The sequence below is a fragment of the Telmatherina bonti genome, assembly GCF_933228915.1.
Source record: "Telmatherina bonti genome assembly, chromosome: 16".
Lineage (NCBI taxonomy): Eukaryota > Metazoa > Chordata > Actinopteri > Atheriniformes > Telmatherinidae > Telmatherina > Telmatherina bonti.
Window position 1 is genome coordinate 31,370,202 of NC_136614.1, and position 18,083 is coordinate 31,388,284.

Here is an 18,083-nt window from a genome sequence, read left to right on the forward strand (position 1 = left end):
GTTAATTGCTCCTTCATGTCAAGTTAGCTAATCAAGATTAGCATTAAAGAGTGCTAGCTAGTGTGGGCTAGCTAGCTCTAGCTAAGGTTGGTATTCCTTCTTGTTCACCTGTTTAAGTTTTGTGACAAATCATATCAAATTAATCACATTACATTTAATCTCTTATTACCTTTTAGGTAGCACAAGTATTGAAAAGCATTGTAATAATTCCAGATGTACGGGGTTGGAAGTTTCAAAACTGGAGCCAGGTTAGCATAGCTAAGCACTGTAGCAGGCTGAAATAGCCAGCCTGATTCACCATAGTTAATTGCTTAACTCTTAGATTATTTGTGTGCATAGACATGTGAAAAAATACTTTACTTTGATTAAATATTGTCTTAAAGATTTGACTTTGTTTGACAGATAGGCAAATTAAACAAAGAGAAATCCTTTGCAGAAAGTCAGTATTCTACAATCTAGTATCAGACAGACAAATTTATTTACTAAAATAAAAGCTATTTGACATTATAATACATTAAAACCAAATCTTTTTTGCTCTGAGGTTTGCTAAAACTTAAGGAAATTAATCCAATACTGTCATCTGTTTTCAATTATCTTTATATCTAGCAGGGTGCTACAAAACTGGAGCTAGTTTAGCTTAGCTTACCTTAGCATTGTTGCCAGCTGAAGCAGTTAAACAAACTTTCTACAGATGAAAGCCCAAAGGGTTATTGAATGATTTTTATAAACAAATATAAACCAATATCTTGGTGAGAAATTGTCTTAAAGGTCCAGCTGTACTCTGTTGATGGACAACATTTAGATATCTGATATCAGACAGAATTTTAAGAAAAAGAAAATCCTTTTTGAATATAATACCTTATCAGTATTTCTTTTAAAGCTTTTTTTTTTTTTTTTTGTTAAAAAAAATTTAACGTCAAACTATTGACTGCCATCTGATGTCACCATATCCTGAGAAAGTCTTGGCAGGCTTACAGAGCTGGACCCAGGTTAGCTTAGCTTAGCATAGTTTTAAACTAAAGAAGCTAATCTAACTTTTCACAGACAACAACTCAAAAAGCCATTCAATAGCTGACGATACCAGATAAAACTTGTGAACAAAAACTTTTATTTTGATAAAAAAAAAAGACTTCTTTGAAAGTTATCCTAAACTAGTATAAGGTTAAAAGGATCTTCAGTTTGAACAAATGAATCAATCGACAACATGGCTTCCATCAGTTCTAGGTAATCTGTTGGCAGACAAGAACGGCAAATGTTGAAGCTCCGCTGGTTTGGCTTTTCCTGAAACGTGAAACTAATATGAACACTGTGAGTCTAAGAAAGATAATGCCACTGGTCCTAATTTTAAGCAGATTTTACACTTGGCTGAGAGAAGGTCAATAATAGTTGGATATTCTGGACACATTTGGATTTATACATGATTCATACATGATGAAGGTCTCTAGAAAAATATGCTGAAGACTAAAAAGATTTTTTTAATGGAAACACACTGAGCAGCAATGGTAGAGAAAATTATCTTGTGTTTTAATCAAGGGAATAAATCATTGATGGTTTCATGTTTAATAGCTTGGCCACTCATTTGAAAGCTACATAAGGCTATAAATAAGACAGATTCATGCCATCCTTCTGACGACACCATCTGACAGACATGGAGAGAGACAGAGCAGAAATAGGTGATAGTTTGCTGAGATAATTTGTTCCTCTACAAATTCTTTCCAATTTTTAGGATCTACTTTCATCAGAATTTCTGTTAATTTGCATTTTCGCCCCCTTGCTACTTGCCAATGATAGTAATTTATTACGGTAAACCATCTACAATCGAGGCACTGCGTGGATGTATACAGCACAGATTGCTACACTGTTGGTGCATTTCTAGCATCTGCCAAAAGAAGCTGATACTGTGCTTTCTTATTCAACCTTCTTTCTTGAATCCTCACAAAGATTTACAGCTGCCTTTCCCACTTATGTCATGGCTGCAATTTACCGCAATAAAACAGTTGGCTGGGAAGAAAATATACATCCTCCTTCCTTCTGAGATTTGCGCCAAATAATCATGTTGGAATCATTTTCACAAAACTTGGTTCGTTACATAACAACAGGAAATCATTTTTGTAAAAGCTTGTATTTTCTGTTTTGAATCGTATCCCTAATGTATGTCCAAATGGCTGTAATTCTCTATATTTTGACAAAGAACTGCTAATATTTGTTTCATAAGTCTGCTGCAAGACCGTTCACAAAGAGATCATATTGCTGTCATACCCAGGGCCGGATTAAAAGTGCACAGGCCCCTGGGCCCAGGGTGTTCCAGGGGCCCCCTTCCCCACTGCAACATTGTGAAAATTGTGCATGATACACTGTGAAACAACTCAGCCAGTGGCACCAGTAGCAACACACTGGACACTGTGGTGGAACTATCTGGCTTTTATATACATTTTGTTTTATGTCCAAACTGCTGGTGTTTTCCCTACGTGGGCCCCAAGTGGGCATGGGCCCCTGGGCCTGTGCCCATACAGCACCATTGGATAATCCAGCCTTGGTCATAACAAATACATGAACAGAACTCTGAATTTTATGCATGTAGTACAATTCAACAACAGGGTGATTCAAAGTGCTTTATAGAGACAATAGTAGTTAGTACTGTTAGACAATATATAGAAGTTATTTCTCATTTGTACAAGAAATTCTGTCATTTTTTTCCATTGAGGATTTATCAATTTAAGACATAAACCAAGCCATTGTGTCATAAAGTTTGCTCAAAGTGATCATTTTGAGTTATTTTTTTCTCTGCTATGTTCCGTTTTTTGTCCATGCAGAATGTCTCCAAAGCACAAAAAGACACTGGTCCTGAACTGGTTCATTTTAGTTAATGACATAAGCATAAAACAAATTTGGAGTTTGTGTGCCAAGTGGCTTGACTGGCGTCAAACCAGAACATCTCATTTAAACCGCAGCTTGTGTGCAGATGAGCCACTGAGAGGTAAAATGCAAAGCTGCATGAAAGGACAGCATCAATGCAGAATGCAGAACCTTTGTGGTAGCAGGTAATACAAGTGCTCTGCATTGTGGAGTCGCTTTAATTCTGTCCGCTGCTTCTCACATTCATTGTGACCTTTATAGCTGCTTCATTAAGGTCTTTCCCTGTGTCTCTGACAGTGAGACGGATCCTCAGCATCCCTGGAGAGGTACATACACAGAGAGAAGATGACTCTGGCAGGTAAACACAGTCACCTCACAGCACCTCTCTTTTACAGATGAGTTAGGATTTTACCATCCGCTCTGCGTTATTATGATGACTGTTAATGTAGCGTAAGGCAAATGACTAATCATGTCAATGGGAATGAGAGTTACATCACTGCTTATTAGATGCTGGCTCATGTCAAACATTTGTGTGTGTGTTTCTGCATCTTCAGCGTATAAAGAGAAGGTCAAAGAGCTCCCCCTGGTGTCTTTGTTCTGCTCCTGCCTGAACCCACAGACTGCAGAAAAAGCTACTTACAAGGCAGAAGGTACAAATTACAAACATTAATTATGACTAAAACGACTCAAATCATCTCATTATATATGCTTTAAGAGATTTATACACATAAGATGTTGATATATCGAAATAAGTCAGAAGGATTTATTGCTAATATTGTAGTAATATTATCTAACACCACAGATGCAGTGGATTTGGGCTGGTGCGTCATCAAAGATGTTGAAGTGATTGAGCTGAACAAGCGGACGTCAGGCCAGGCTTTCGAGGTCATCCTCAAGCCACCTTCCTTTGACGGTGTGCCAGAACTCAACACCTCAATGCCGCAGCGGCGCGATCCGTCCCTGGAGGAGATCCAAAAGAAGCTGGAGGCTGCTGAGGAGAGGCGAAAGGTGAGGGGGAGCAGGATGAGGCCTGGAACTCAACCAACAACTCTGACTATTTGTAGCTCGATGGCATGGCGAACACCTGTCGAGACTCTTTGTGTGATTTATCAGCCCATGGACGGCACAAAAAGAAAAAGGGGAGGCAGATAAAAGGCAGGTGGGAGGGAGTGCTGCATTGAATAGAAAAAAAGTGAGGGAAGAGGGAGGGCAGAAATGAGAAATGGGACATAAGGTACAAAGATGCAAGGACACAAACATTTAACAGCCTGAATTAATGGAGCAAAGAGACGATGCTGGAGAGGAGGGGGAGGTACAGAGAGGCATTTAAGACATCTTGCTAAGATCATCTTTTCAAATATGTAGATTTTATTTCCTGTATTACACAAAATAACTCGTATAAAGTAGTTAATATAATATTACTTAGTTAATAGTTAGTAGTTAATATAATGACTCATTTTGGACATCTTTAGACATGTATCGTATTTGAAAGAATGTGTTCTATTATAATTTTATACACTTTACTTTCATTTTTTTATTCTTTGCACCACATTTTCAAAGCATGACGAATGGATCCCATATGGTGGTACTGGTTTAGCCAACAGGCCACATCAGAAAGAGACATGAAAGTCAAACATTAAATCTGCAATCTGAGTGCAGAAAAACTAATTAAATTTGTTTGGTGAAGTTCAAATGTTTTTTGTAAAACAACTTTCTCTGGTTGACTAAATTTTCCATCCACTCGCAGTGCCAGGAGGCGGAGCTGCTGAAGCACCTGGCAGAGAAGAGGGAGCACGAGCGAGAGGTGATTCAAAAGGCTTTTGAGGAAAACAACAACTTCATCAAAAACGCTAAAGAGAAGCTGGAGCAGAAAATGGAGGCCAACAAGGAGAACAGAGAGGCCCTCTTGGCAGCCATGTTGGAGAGGCTGCAGGAGAAGGTACGTGTCCGCTGACCGGGGTTCAACCATTTTCAGATCTTAATGAAAGTTCTTATTTTCCCAATTTCAGGAAGTGTTAACACTCTCGCTCTGTACATAATAATAAAAATGACCTTTTTTTTTTTTATAGTGGATTATATTTATTTATTTGAAAAAAAAAATCATTTTAACAAAACATTGGTTTTAAAATTGTAAAACAAAAAAATCCTGATATTTGATTATTAAATTCAATATAAAAATAGATTAATTATTTATATTAAATTTTATATATATATATATATATATATATATATAATATATATATATATGTGTGTGTGTATATATATATATATATATATATATATATATATATATATATAAAATTTAATAATCAAAAAATCATTTTTTGTTAAAATGATTTTTTTTCAAATAAATAAATATAATCCATTATTTTAAAAAAAAATTCATTATTATTATTATTATTATTATTATTATTATTATTATTATTATTATTATTATTGTTAGCACTGTGACAATATTTCGTGCCGATTCAATTTGATTTAGATTTTTTTGGGTGCTGATTCGGCTTGAATTGCTATTCTCACAACTACTCAATATTGCTGATTTTTGTAGACTAAAAACAAACAAAAAAAACAAAAAAAAAAACATGTATAAAACTTTTTTTTGCTCATCGTTTTTCTTGATTTCTATGAAGAAAAAACAACACAGTAGCCAGACCATCATTCTCCTGCTATAATGCCCAGAAAGACAAGTAAAAAGATCAATAAAAACTATTTTAAAAAATGACCAAAACATTTTATAATGGATTATATTTATTTATTTGAAAAAAAAAAATCATTTTTTCACAAAAAATTGGTTTTAAAATTGTGAAGCAAAAAGTCCTGATATTCAATTTTTCAATTTGATTTTCCCACCCCTAATATTTATATTTGTTTATATTTATTTCAATTCAAACATTGACTCATCTGAGACATTTGTTTTATGGTATGTTGCCTTGTGTTTGTGTTTTAGTCAAATTAAGTTACACTGAAGAAAAAAAAAAACACTTGAAAACCTGTAAATGAGAGTTTCAGGCCATAACTTGGCAAATCTCTGCTTATTTTTCTCTTTTCAGTCATGAGAGAGAGAGCGATAAACAAGCTAACCACGTTAGCAGCGTTTCCTGTTGTTAGCTTGCAAACATGCGCTATGCAGCGTTTGAAACAATGACACAAACATGGATGAAGTGAGTCTACAGGTAGAAGTTGGAAAGGACAATGTTTAGCATTGATTTGCACACACTTAAACAATCACATTTATGTAAAACTGAATGTTTTTGACTGCTATACTTTGTGCTGATTTGTGAGCAGTAAGTCACGGTTGGTGCGTCTGCTCCAACTCTGCTTTCCACTTTAACTTCAAGAGGTATTTGTGTTGCATTTCCAACTTGAAACATCTCACTTCTGAGTACAAATCAAATGAATCATCATTCACCAGCTTGATTTGTAATCCTGAATATTTGATGAGCTGAGAAGTTTTTAGTTCTGCTCGTTAGCTTCGATTAGCTTGTTAAATCTTTGTGAAAAACTGCGGCGTGTTCCCTTGTTCAGCTGGCACTTCCCTCATTAATGTAAATAAATTCATGAATGTTAATGACTTTTTCTTCCTGTGTTTGTCTGGCAGGATAAACACGCAGAAGAAGTGAGGAAGAACAAGGAGATGAAGGAGGGAGCCTGCCGGTAGATGCGCAAACTCAGGGAGCTAAAAGAGCAAAAGATGAAGACCGCAAGTTTTGGGTTTTTTTCTTTTTTTCTTTTTTTAATCCATTTTGAATAAAACATTTTTTTTTTAAAAAGGAGGGGATTAAAACAAAGTAAAACAGCAACCTGAATCCAACAGCAACTTAAATGACTTGTAATTGTCTGGTTTCACATTGAAGTTGATGCTGTAAAAATTGTTGAACAAATGCTGGTCATTTCTTGACGTTAAAAAGTGTTTTTTTTCTCTAAAGGAAATGAGATGGGGGGGCGGGTGGGACTTCCGATGACATCTACACAAACATTTCCGGTGTTAGGTGCAGGATTAAAAATAAAACCTTGTATCATACGTCTCTATTTTCCACTGCTCCCAGCAGAAAGCAGAACATTAGAATAAACAGTGAAGTTTTAGCATCATTCTGCGTGTTTTCCTGCAGAAACAGTCAGTAAATGCTTGCAAACTGGCAGAAACACAGCCAGAGTCGCTGTTTCTAAGCAGACTATTGGAGTCAACAGAGGAAACCTGCATGGTGTGCTTCAAGGTGGACACACTGAAACCATCTATTCCGTTTCATTGCTACTGTTCTGCTATAACCAACACATTTTAGACTGTAACAAGACGCTTAAACAGATTCAGAAATAAAAATAAACTCCCTAGTTTCTCCGTTCTTATGTTAATGCTTCTCCGCAGCATTTTTAGGTTCTTTCCGTGTGTCCTGGGACGTCTGTTTGCTAAGCTCAGTGAATCTCTCTGAACACTTAACAAAAGTTAAATGAAGAATCACGCTTCTGTTTCTTTCTATGGTGCTCTAAAGGGGTCAAAAGTGACACAATAAACTCGACATATGAAGGAAGTTTTGCTGTATTCTGCCGCTGTCAGATTCTCTGTAAAAACCTTTAGCTGTAGTGTAGTAGATCAGTGACTTGCATCCGAGTCTCTTAGTTTTAGAGCACTGATTGCACTCTTCTTTCATTAAGCACAACTGGAAAGCACATGCATACAAAGGGGACGTTGAACATCAGGACGGGGGGACAGTTCAGTCTTCGTTTGCCTTGGCATGTCTGAATGAGAAGAGCATAAGAACCGTTTCTGCGGACTGAAATGTGTAGCTGTTTGCGTAGTAACGGGGGAGGCGTAACATGGGATTTGTACTTGCTGTGACTGTGTGTGCTGTATATCTTCAAGATTGGATTGACTGTATTATTTGGCATGATCAGTAAAAAAAAAAAAAAAAAAAAAAAGAGCTTACTTTGGTGTCTTTATTTCAGGTTGAGCACAGAACTTTTTTCTTCTTTTCAATCTAAACTTCGCCCGGTGTCTCACCTTTGATAATAGCGTTTATGCATCATTGAAAAGCCTGGTTAGTCACCTTTACAATCAGGAATTTTTTGTAGGGATGCACCGACCCACTTTTTGGGAGCACCAATCCAATACCGATATCTGAAATTTAAATATTTCTGCAGAAACCGATATGTGCCGATACCAAATGTCAATATTATTGTGATTATAGTAATATAATATAATATAATATAATATAATATAATATAATATAATATAATTTAATTTAATTTAATTTAATAATAATATTGCTGTTATAACTGTGTAAGATTTCATTAGGTTGTAATAAATGACCCATCCTTTCTGAAGTTACCTCACCAATACAAATATAATAACATTACAGATCTAACAATTTCAATAAGTTTTATTCTGATTTGACACATTTTACCTAAATACAACTATAAATGTGTTGTTTTGAAACAAAGATCCAGCTTTTAGTGCCGTGTTCCTCGTCGCATGCGGCTCACTGACTCTTGACTTGCAGCTCGTGAAGCAGCCGCGGACTTTCTGAAAATGCATCTAAACAAGTCATAATGATCCTCAACGCTGCAGTTCTCTCCACAAACAAGAGCTGCAGGCTGCTTGCAGAAACTTTGCTGTCCTAACGGCCCTAACTGACCCTGTCAGAGTTGCAGGTTTTGGCTGATTTCAGCTGCATCGAACTCAGCCAAAGAGCTGCTCCGTCGGTAGCTCTGTATATATATTGAAAAAGAAACGCCCACATCCTGGAGGCATTGTTGTATTTTCACCATATACTGTTGCATAAGAATGCCGTTACTCCATGCAACATTTAGGATAACCATTCCTTTCTAAAAAGCTGAATGTTACTGATTTGGCAACGTAGCAGGATACGTAGCGTGGGAACGCTTTTTTTGGAGGGGTGGCGGCTCTCCTCCTGTCTTACTGTATTGAGTTTGGCTCTTGTTGAATTAACAGTGAAGATCGCTGTTTTAGTGTCACAAAAAATGTCACATTTTAACATTCAAGGCATTTATTTCTTTTAAAACACGTCCAAAGCATCAAACACATCTGCGGTAGCTTGACTAGGGTGGTATCGGTACGAGTACACACGCTTGGTATTGAGCCGATACAATACTGGTATCGGTATCGGTGCATCCCTAATTAATTGTAAGGATTGTTATTTTGTGGAATGAGCTAAAAATGTGGGCATTGGCTGCTAAAAATGAGGCAAAATTCCATTCAATGCTCGCTTGTAGGCGTTCACTCATGCTTTTGGTGGATCAGATGATTTCACTCCCACAGTAAGAAGGAAATCGACACACTATGACCATTTTCACACTTTATTCATTTTACCCTGTCAGGGATCTCAGCAGAGTGTATAAGATCCACAGACACAACTGCTCAGTACCTCCTCCTCATGCTGGTCACCAGTTTGTAACATTTTTCAGTGGGATGAGGACAAGTTGCTGAACGAAGGTCGCTGCGGTATGTACAGCGTGACCAAACTCTTCTACCAAGCTCTGGAGATGGTCTGTGATGGTCGTGGCTCTAAAGGAGGATGGAGGAGTCTATGTCCTTGTGTGTGTGTGTGAGTGTGTGGAAAGAGCTTGTGTCTATTTTTTTAAATGCCTTTTTATCCACTGTTTGTTTTAATCCTTATGACTTGATTTTATCCTGTAAAGCACTTTGTGTTGCCTGAGGCATGAAAAGTGCTCAAGAAATAAAGTTTGATTTGATTTGATTTGGTGCTAGGTTCTGATTCTGGAGATATGTGACCACGGTTTGATCCAGAATCCCACTTTAACATGTCTGTCAATCAGCTAAGTGCCAGTCGGTCGTAAATCTGTGACTGACACAAAAACACAGAACGACCGCAAAACAAGAGCCGACATCAACAGGAGAACATTTTCTTTGGGGCTTATACAAACATTTAGTTGTGTTTCTCATTAGATACAGTTGTGTAATAAATAAAAAATAGCAAAAATATAATTTAGTAATATAAGACACTGTTTTTTAATTTAATTGAGTTGAAGAAAGAAAGAAAAACAAAACAAACAAATCAGTTCTGGACAAATAAGAGCATTTTTCTGTTGAACAGTAGGAGAAAATACCTGTCAACAGGTGCAGAAGTCTGACTGAGAGGAACAGAAAACACCTGACTGGAGCGGAAACATTAAAGGATTGTTCAACTAAATATTAGTTTATGACTGATGGAATATGTAATAAATTATCTTATTTATTTGCTTTTTAAAAAAAAGAAATTCCAGAATTAGAAAATATTGTAAATATTTTCATAAAATTTTTTATTTATCATTACTTTTGTCAATTTCAGCTTATTTTACAGGCAGCTGGTTTTTTCCTTCTTTAATGAAAGGGGATGAATAAATATGAGCACAACTGTAGAAGCACAAACCTGCAGTTATAAATCACACAACACCATTTGGTTTTTATAAAAGGGGAGAAATAATCAAACAAATACAAATTTACCTTCTTTTTGTGCTTTATTTAATGTTTTTATGAGACTAGAAAAGAATAATATTACAAACAAAGTTTTGAAAAGCATGTAGACATGAATAAAATTTAATTCCTGAAAATCAGACCATGATTAAAACCAGTGCTGCGTGTGCACCTTTAACTCAGGGGTGTCCTACGTCTGAATCAAATTAAATGGTTCCAACAGCCTATGATGTTCTGCACAATAACTCATTCATTTAAGTCAAGGTTGTTGCATCAGGGACACCTGGAAAGTCTGCAGGGCCAGACCTGGACACCCCTGCTTTAACTGGACCTGCTCCAAAGTTCCACTGTTTTGCATCTATTAGTAAAAACAACAAAGCTCTAGTCTGCATATTTTACATCCTAATTCCCAACAAAACAGCTCTCTTTCACCTCATTAGCATATTTTTATCTTGATAACTAATAAAAACATCACAAACTGCATAACAGAGGCATTAAGCCAGGCATGTCCAGCGCTGGTCCACAATCCTGCAGGTTTTCCATGCATCCCTGCTCCAACAAACCTGACTCAAAGCAGTCTGTGCAGAACTCCCTGGGCTGTTGGATCCATTTAAAGGAAGTAAGGTGTGTTGGAGCAGGGATACATGGAAAACCTGCAGGACAGCGGCTCCTGAGGACCGACTTTTTACACCCCTGCATTAAGCGTTAAAGCGTCAGCTGATCGCGCTAGTAAAGTCCTGATATTACAACCACTGCATCATCTGTAAAGTTACATTCATACTGATCAGTCGCTGCTCTAAAGCATTTCCTGAAACTAATCAGAAATGAGGAAAGCATTTAATTCACGCCAACATTGAAAGTTCTGGTCACTTTTGAGGAATGATGGCGGGCCTCACGCAGGTGCAGCCGACGGTGACCACCTGGGTTCCCAGAACAAATTCATACTTTCCTCGATTCTTTGTCTGCTTTTCTTTCTTTGTTCTCTTTTCTATCTTTGTTTGCTTTTGGACTCTGCGGAGGGAAAGAGGAAAGTTTGTGTGAGCAGAATATATGAATTCACTGCTGTCTTCAGTTTAAAGGCATTAATCAGTTAGATCGCACTGAGAGGTTTCAGATAGAGTTTAAAAAAAAAAAAACAACACTAATGACAATAAGAGGAGGAACCAAATCGATGTAATTCTCTCCTTTCTATTGTTGATTTAACTCTTTTTAACCCTTGCAGAACAAAGTCTCATTAATGACAATAGAAATACTTTTTCCAGCTGTATCTGCTTTTTCTGTGACAAAACAAAAGAAAAAAATCCATTTTTCTGTCTCTACCTGAAAAACAGAAGCATCTAACGTTTTCTTTTTTGAAAAAAAACCTAATTATAGGAAGTTTTCAAACTATTTTTTGTTCCTCCAACACTTTCTTTTATGTTTAGATTCTTATCGCGCCGTGTCATTAGGGAGCTCTCAGATTGGCTGGCTGAGCTCTTCTAGTCGCAGAGCCAACCGATAAGATGACTCTGGCACCCACACAGCTCTGCTCTAACATGATTTATACAAAATGAAACGAAGACACAGAGATTGAATAAATCCACAGTAAGGCTTTATGATGCATGAAAACCTGTCAGACTGTGGTCTCTATCTGCATTTTACATTTTTTTTCTTTGCCTGTTTACTGACTGTTTAAAGCAGCGGCTTAACTGTGAGATTGCTTTATATGTTATATATGTTATATAAACTGCTGTAGTTTATCGTAAACTGGTGATTTATTCTGAATGCTCTTATTATCTGGAATGTTGCTGCAACAGGAAAAGCATCTAACAGAGAAAAATGTTTTCCAGTTTGCATTCCTGGACACTCTGCGTGCTTTTCATGCACACAAAAACCTCCTTTCTTTTAATCAGCTTTAAAAAAAAAAAGGGGGGGGGAATCAGAGGCCTACCTGTGGAGGACCAGGATCTCATACCGGATGGGTTTGACCTCCAGAGATGAGTCCTCCTGCCCCCCCAGCGGGCTCAGACAGCCGGAGGTCAGGCAGTGGGCCTGGGAGATCCGCATGGGTAAACGAGACGCCTTGCAGTCGTCTCTGTGGAGGAATGAAAGAAGCATGAAACATCCGTTTTCCTTCATGGACGACGGCTGTGCCAGTGAGACAGAGTCAGTTTCCATCATGAAGACTCAAATAACACAAAAATATTGACAAAAAGATTAAAGAAATGCAAAAGAAAAAGACAAGAATCGTCCAACATGAAAACAACCGAACTGTTATCTGACAGCAGGAAGGTTCTTGCCTCGATCTCCTGCAGGCATTTTCTGTGTTTCTGCTTCCTCCAACAGTCCAAAGACACACAGTAGGTTAAATGGTAACTCTAAATTGACCCTAGGAGTGAGTTTGTCTCTGATGACCCGTCCAGGGTGTCCCTGCCTCTGTCCTGATGGCATGTTCATGTTCCAGGTCCCTGAATGGACTCAGCACCCCAGAGAACAAAAAGTACAAGATTTGATCATAAACAACCCTCCTGTCGGAGAAGCTGAGAGACGGTCTGAAGGAGGTGTTACGCTCTCGTTGACGCTTTGGAAGCATCCATCCAGGTTTTCACGCTGACAGGTTGTGTCTAGCATCATATTCAGAGCTCCTGCCTGAAGGCAAACAGCTTCTTTAGTGTCCCACGCTCAGGTTTGACATCTTCTCTGTTTTCTGACTGTTTGAAGCAGTGGCTTTAATCTCTCTGAGATCTCTGATTGTTCTCCGTGCTTCACGCGATGAGCTAGAAAAGCACTCAGAGAGCGCAAAACCTCCGCCAAGGCTTTTAAAAAGTTCCTGAAAATTAAATCAGTTCTTCCTTTTCACATTTCCAACAACTCCTGGTAATTTCATGAAATCCGTCCATAACTTTTTGAGTGATCTTGAACAGACATAGACAGACAGACAGACAGAGATAAACGCCGGCAAAAACATAACCTCCTTGGCGGAGGTAACTACGCCAGAATAAAAGCAGCGCTTAGTAAAGGAGATCGCTGGTTTGGGTTGTACTGGTCTGCTGAGTCCAGTTAACCATCAGCAGTCTGAACCAGGCGGAGGAGGCGACGGTTTACCTGGATCTGTTTTACTATCGGCTGCAGGATATTTAACAGAAACTTCTCAGCAACCCCAGAAAGTGCAGATATGAAGGGAAGTTCGGTTTCTCTTCTTTTAGAATCACTCAGAGCTTCAGTTTTAGTCCCATTTAGCATGAATGAACGGCTTGTTTGTTTTTAAGAAATCTTTTTTTTTTTTTTTTTTTTTAATCACAAGACCTTTATAATTGTGCAGTTTTTTTTCCAAAAGTGCACGATCAGCATTTTTACTGTTTCCTGTATTTGTGTCACTTCTTGTCACTTTAATCTAAGTCTGAAGGTAAATTTAGAGTCAAGAAATATGAAGAGAAAGGTTAAAGTGTCGAAAATCATCTGTTTTTCCCATTAAAGATACACAGAAACGACACCACAATCAGCCGTCCGCGGTGCGTCCCTGAAAAAGAGGCTCCTCACCTGTAAATCCATGGTGACAAAGACATGTTGGCGACGTCTGAGGCAGACGTTCTGGACATGTCACGTAAAATCGAAGTGTCCAGGCCCAGCTGCACGCTGACACCTCTGGATGAGGTGGCATCCTTCATCTGTACCATCACCGCCGGCCTTTTCCTGGCCTGCAGCAGCGAGGAAACACTCAGCACCAGTAACGCTTTAAGAACCTGAAGAAGAAGAAAGAACAAAAGCAACCAGGAGGATTTCTGAGTAAAGACAAGAAACTCAAACAGATCAGATAAGCTCAAAGGTCCTGATCAGCAAATTCAACAAGATAAGATGATGTTAGATTAGATTTCACAGCAACATGGAATGTTGTGACTTCTCCCAGTTCAACAAACTAAACAAACTTTTCATGTGATCACAAAATGAGTTGTTAAACAACCCTGAGATGGTTTGTGGTGAGAGCCTGACTCACCAGCAGCATGACGACGTTGCTTCACTTTCAGCGTCCAGCTGCAGCTCCTCTGCAAGCTGGCTGTGTTTACTCTCCAGCGGTGTTTATATGCAGCCAGACTGTGTCTGTGCGTTCTGCTAAGATGTGCCGCGCATTTCCGCTTTGTCTACCACTAATTTGGAAGGAGCGCGAGTTGATCTTTAGGCTAGATAAACTCGGTTTTGTCTGTGGTCTTTCTTTTTTATTTTTTTTCTTCTTTCTTTGTCCATGTTCATCTCCATTTCTTTCTCTCTCAGCCTGAGTGCGCAGGTTTTTCACAGAGGATAATCCCCTAAAAAAGACTTGCAAGCTGACAACTTAAAGGTGTGAAAGCATTTTTTTCCACTTATGTATCTTTTTGATCTGGTGGGAAAACTTCTGCGCTTCACTTAAACGGTGGGGAAAACAGATGTTTCTCAGAGAAAAAGAAGAAGAAAAATGAAAGGTTTGATGTAGGTTCAAACAAAATCAGACACATCTGGTTCAAATCCCGGCCTGATAGTGGATGTCCATGCTGAAATCAGTATATTATGGGACCTGGACTGCTTCAGCTACATCATCACAGTAAAGCACAGACACTAAGCATCATGACCCGCCTCAACTCTGAACTTTTTACTTGAGTCATTCAGATCATAAGACTTGGAACTACACCCACGCTCTGCCAATACAGTCTGAACAACTAGGTCAGGGAAATGCTGACAGGGGTTCTGGTAATGAACCAGCATAATTCTTAAATGTGATAAGATCTTCTCGTCTCGAGCATTATATGAGTAAGGAACATATAAAGTGGGGCAGAGAAGTTCTGGATGAAAGAAAAAAAGGTTTCACAGCGAGTATATGACGCTAGGCAGGTTAGTTGTAGCACATTTCATGCACAAGAGTTCTTTAGGTAAAAAGGAAACTAAGGAAACGGAGTAATTAGTACATTTAAAATAAATTTAAAAAAATAAAGACAAGCTAAAATAGAAGAAAATGCATATAAAATAAGAGTGTCTGTGTGGAATTAAGTTGTTTTGATAAAAAGTGTCAAATAGAGAAGTTTTAACCTTTATTTAAAGCAGCTGAGGGTTTCGGGAGACCTGCAGGTTTCTGGTTCTCCTTGTTTGGTTCCAACTCCGGGAACGAAGAAAGACCATCCTGGATGTATTTTGGTCTTAAAGCTGGGGGAGGTAATCTTTCTCAGAGACATTTTATTTTACTCTGGGTGAAGTGGTTCCTCGTCCTGATAGTAGTCTATACATTCTGTAATCATGAACAATAAGAAATATAGTTAGACCCCTCAGTTTACTGTAAATCTGTAAAAACTCTGAACAATCCAAACGTTCCGACCCAAATGAAGTTGTTCATTTCTTATTTTTCCTAAGCTTCTTCTCCCGGCTCCCCTCCTCCCCCTCCAGCAGCGCATACAGCCACACCCTGCATATAAACAGCGTGTTAGGATGAAAATACAAAGTAGTGAAGAAGAAACTCAGAAGGCAAACATGGCTGAGAAAATAAGCCGGCTTGGTTTATTTTCCCCCTCCTGCTAAACAGCCAAGAAAGAGAAAATCGTTGGTGGAAAATAAAAAATAAAAAAAAGCCTTGGATCATGCAAGGAGCAAAACCAGAGGGGGAGGAGCCAAAACTGGGTGCCACTTTCAGATCCTACTTGCTCCCAACATTACCTACCCTAGCTTTTAAGCAGTTCAGTGCTTTATAAATTAACAGCAGGATTTTGAAGGCATTTTTTGACAGACAGGAACCAGTGTGAAGACCTAGGGGCTGGACTTATATGATCCACTTTCTTGGTCTTAGTGAGGACTGGATCAGCAGCATTCTGGACTAACTGCAGTTGTCTAGTGGTCTTTTTAGGGAAACCTGTATGGTCAGCATTATAGTAGTCTAAATCCTGCTGAGTCATCAGTTATTTAATCCTCCAGATGTTCTTTAAGTAACAAAAGGTGACTTCACAGCTGTGCTAGCGCTGAAGTTCAGGTCTGAGTCCAGGACGGCACCCAGACTTCTGGATTTGTTCTTCTTTATTTAACTGCAGGAAGTTCAGGAGCGTCCGATCTTTGACGTGATCAGTGCATTTGATCAGAGTTTGGAACGGCCTGTACTTCCTGATGAGTGGTACTTATATGACTTGTTGTCGGCTTTCTACCCTCTCCAACCAGTCTGTCCAGAAGGTTCTCTATTGTGTGGGAAAATCCCAGTAAATACTCAGACCAACAACCATGCTGCATTCAAAGTCACGTAAATCCCCTTTCTTCCTTGCTCTGATGCTCCGTTTGAACTTTAGCAAGTTGTCTTCACCATGTCTACGTGACTGGAGCTGCTGCCATGTGATTGGCTGGTTAGCTGATCGTGTTAATGATTGGTTGAGCAGGTGAACCTCAGAAAGTGGCTGTAAAGTATGATTCTGCGATATTATTAAGACTTGATGTTTGTTTAAACGTTTATTTGATGATTGCATTAAAACAACGGTGCATAACATTTATGGAAACTCCCAGCTATGTTTTCATGTTATGAAGGCTTATTTTATCACTTATATTTGTTTTCTTCTGTTTTAATGTCTTGAGATGATCAAACTGTAATATCAGCTTGAACTGGGCTGAAAGTTGCTTTGTGATTTTTGCAAGTTTTCTCATTTCTTTTGGCAAATATCTCTTCTTCCCCCTCCCAAGTGTGGATCAGAACAGATTAATCAAACACATCATTATTGATTTTCAGTCAGCAAACAGTAAATTATGGAGGATAAAATCTCTCACAGGAATAAGTTTGTCCGAAGTTAAAATGAGCGGTTGATCTCTGAGATAATTAGGCCAAGCAGAGAGCAGAACAACCCATCCTACCCATCATCTATAACAGTTTCTGTAATCCTGAGCAGATCAGGGTGTGATACTGTAGCAGAAACCAGAAGTGGGTAAAGGTGAGATACAAGAACTCTGATGCGGCTTACAGATACCAGCGTAATGAAGGCTCATTTCTGGGTAATGTAGCAGAAGAGGATGCAAGTCAAGGTTCAGGTTTAACATTAAATTGTCATGTTCAGGAAAAATGGTTATAATAGCAGGTCAAATACATTTATGATGCAGTCTGCAAATATAATCGGTTTGAAGAATTACAGATAATTAAAATGAATTTTTTATGTATTACGATTCATTTCAAGATTCACCTAATTAAAACAGAGAGCAGGTGATATGGTTTCTCTCAAGTAACACTTCTATATATATTGAATTTATAAGCCAATAAATAACCATAAACAACAATCTGTTACACTACTGGACATGAAATATTAACACTGCCATCCAAATTCTGACATATATAAGTCAGTGATTAAATCCATTCAACTTCTTTTCTGTTGTGTCTTGATGGAAATTTAAGGCTGGTCACTGGAGAAGGACATAAATGTCTGCCCAGACCTACATTAATCACCACTATTAGGTTTTTTACACCAATTATGAAGTTGTTTTCTGGTATTAACTAGTAATCCTCATACTAATATTTGGTTGCAATTGTTTGTTGCAATTTTTGTTCCTGTCCCAGTACAGCTGCTAATGTTACATAATGCTGTTAACCTGTAGCTAGCATAAGCCTATATGTTCTAATCTAGTTATGTGATAGAAATAAATTAGTTCTGCTTAGGTTGGATGGATGGATGGATGGATGGATGGATGGATGGTGGATTGGATTGGATGGATGGATGGATGGATGGATGAATGGATGGATGGATGGATGGATGGATGGTGGATTGGATGGATGGATGGATGGATGGATAAATGGATGAATGGTGGATTGGATGGATGGATAAATGGATGGATG

General features: G+C 38.3%; 2 protein-coding genes across 2 annotated transcripts; one reads left to right on the top strand and one right to left on the bottom strand.

The window, feature by feature from the left end:
- Positions 1-3,201: 3,201 nt before the first annotated feature.
- stmn4 (stathmin-like 4) lies at positions 3,202-6,517 on the top strand (the record flags this gene model as incomplete). The annotated part of the gene is made up of 5 exons (XM_079255157.1): positions 3,202-3,214; positions 3,411-3,506; positions 3,659-3,864; positions 4,604-4,795; positions 6,458-6,517. The coding sequence occupies 5 exons, from the start codon at positions 3,202-3,204 to the stop codon at positions 6,515-6,517; spliced, it is 567 nt and encodes a 188-aa protein (XP_079111283.1).
- A 4,637-nt stretch (positions 6,518-11,154) lies between these two features.
- On the bottom strand, positions 11,155-14,270 carry il17a/f3 (interleukin 17a/f3; the record flags this gene model as incomplete). The annotated part of the gene is made up of 4 exons (XM_079255158.1): positions 11,155-11,299; positions 12,219-12,362; positions 13,808-14,010; positions 14,262-14,270. 4 exons carry the CDS (start codon positions 14,268-14,270, stop codon positions 11,155-11,157), a joined length of 501 nt encoding a protein of 166 aa, XP_079111284.1.
- Between the last annotated feature and the right edge of the window lie 3,813 nt (positions 14,271-18,083).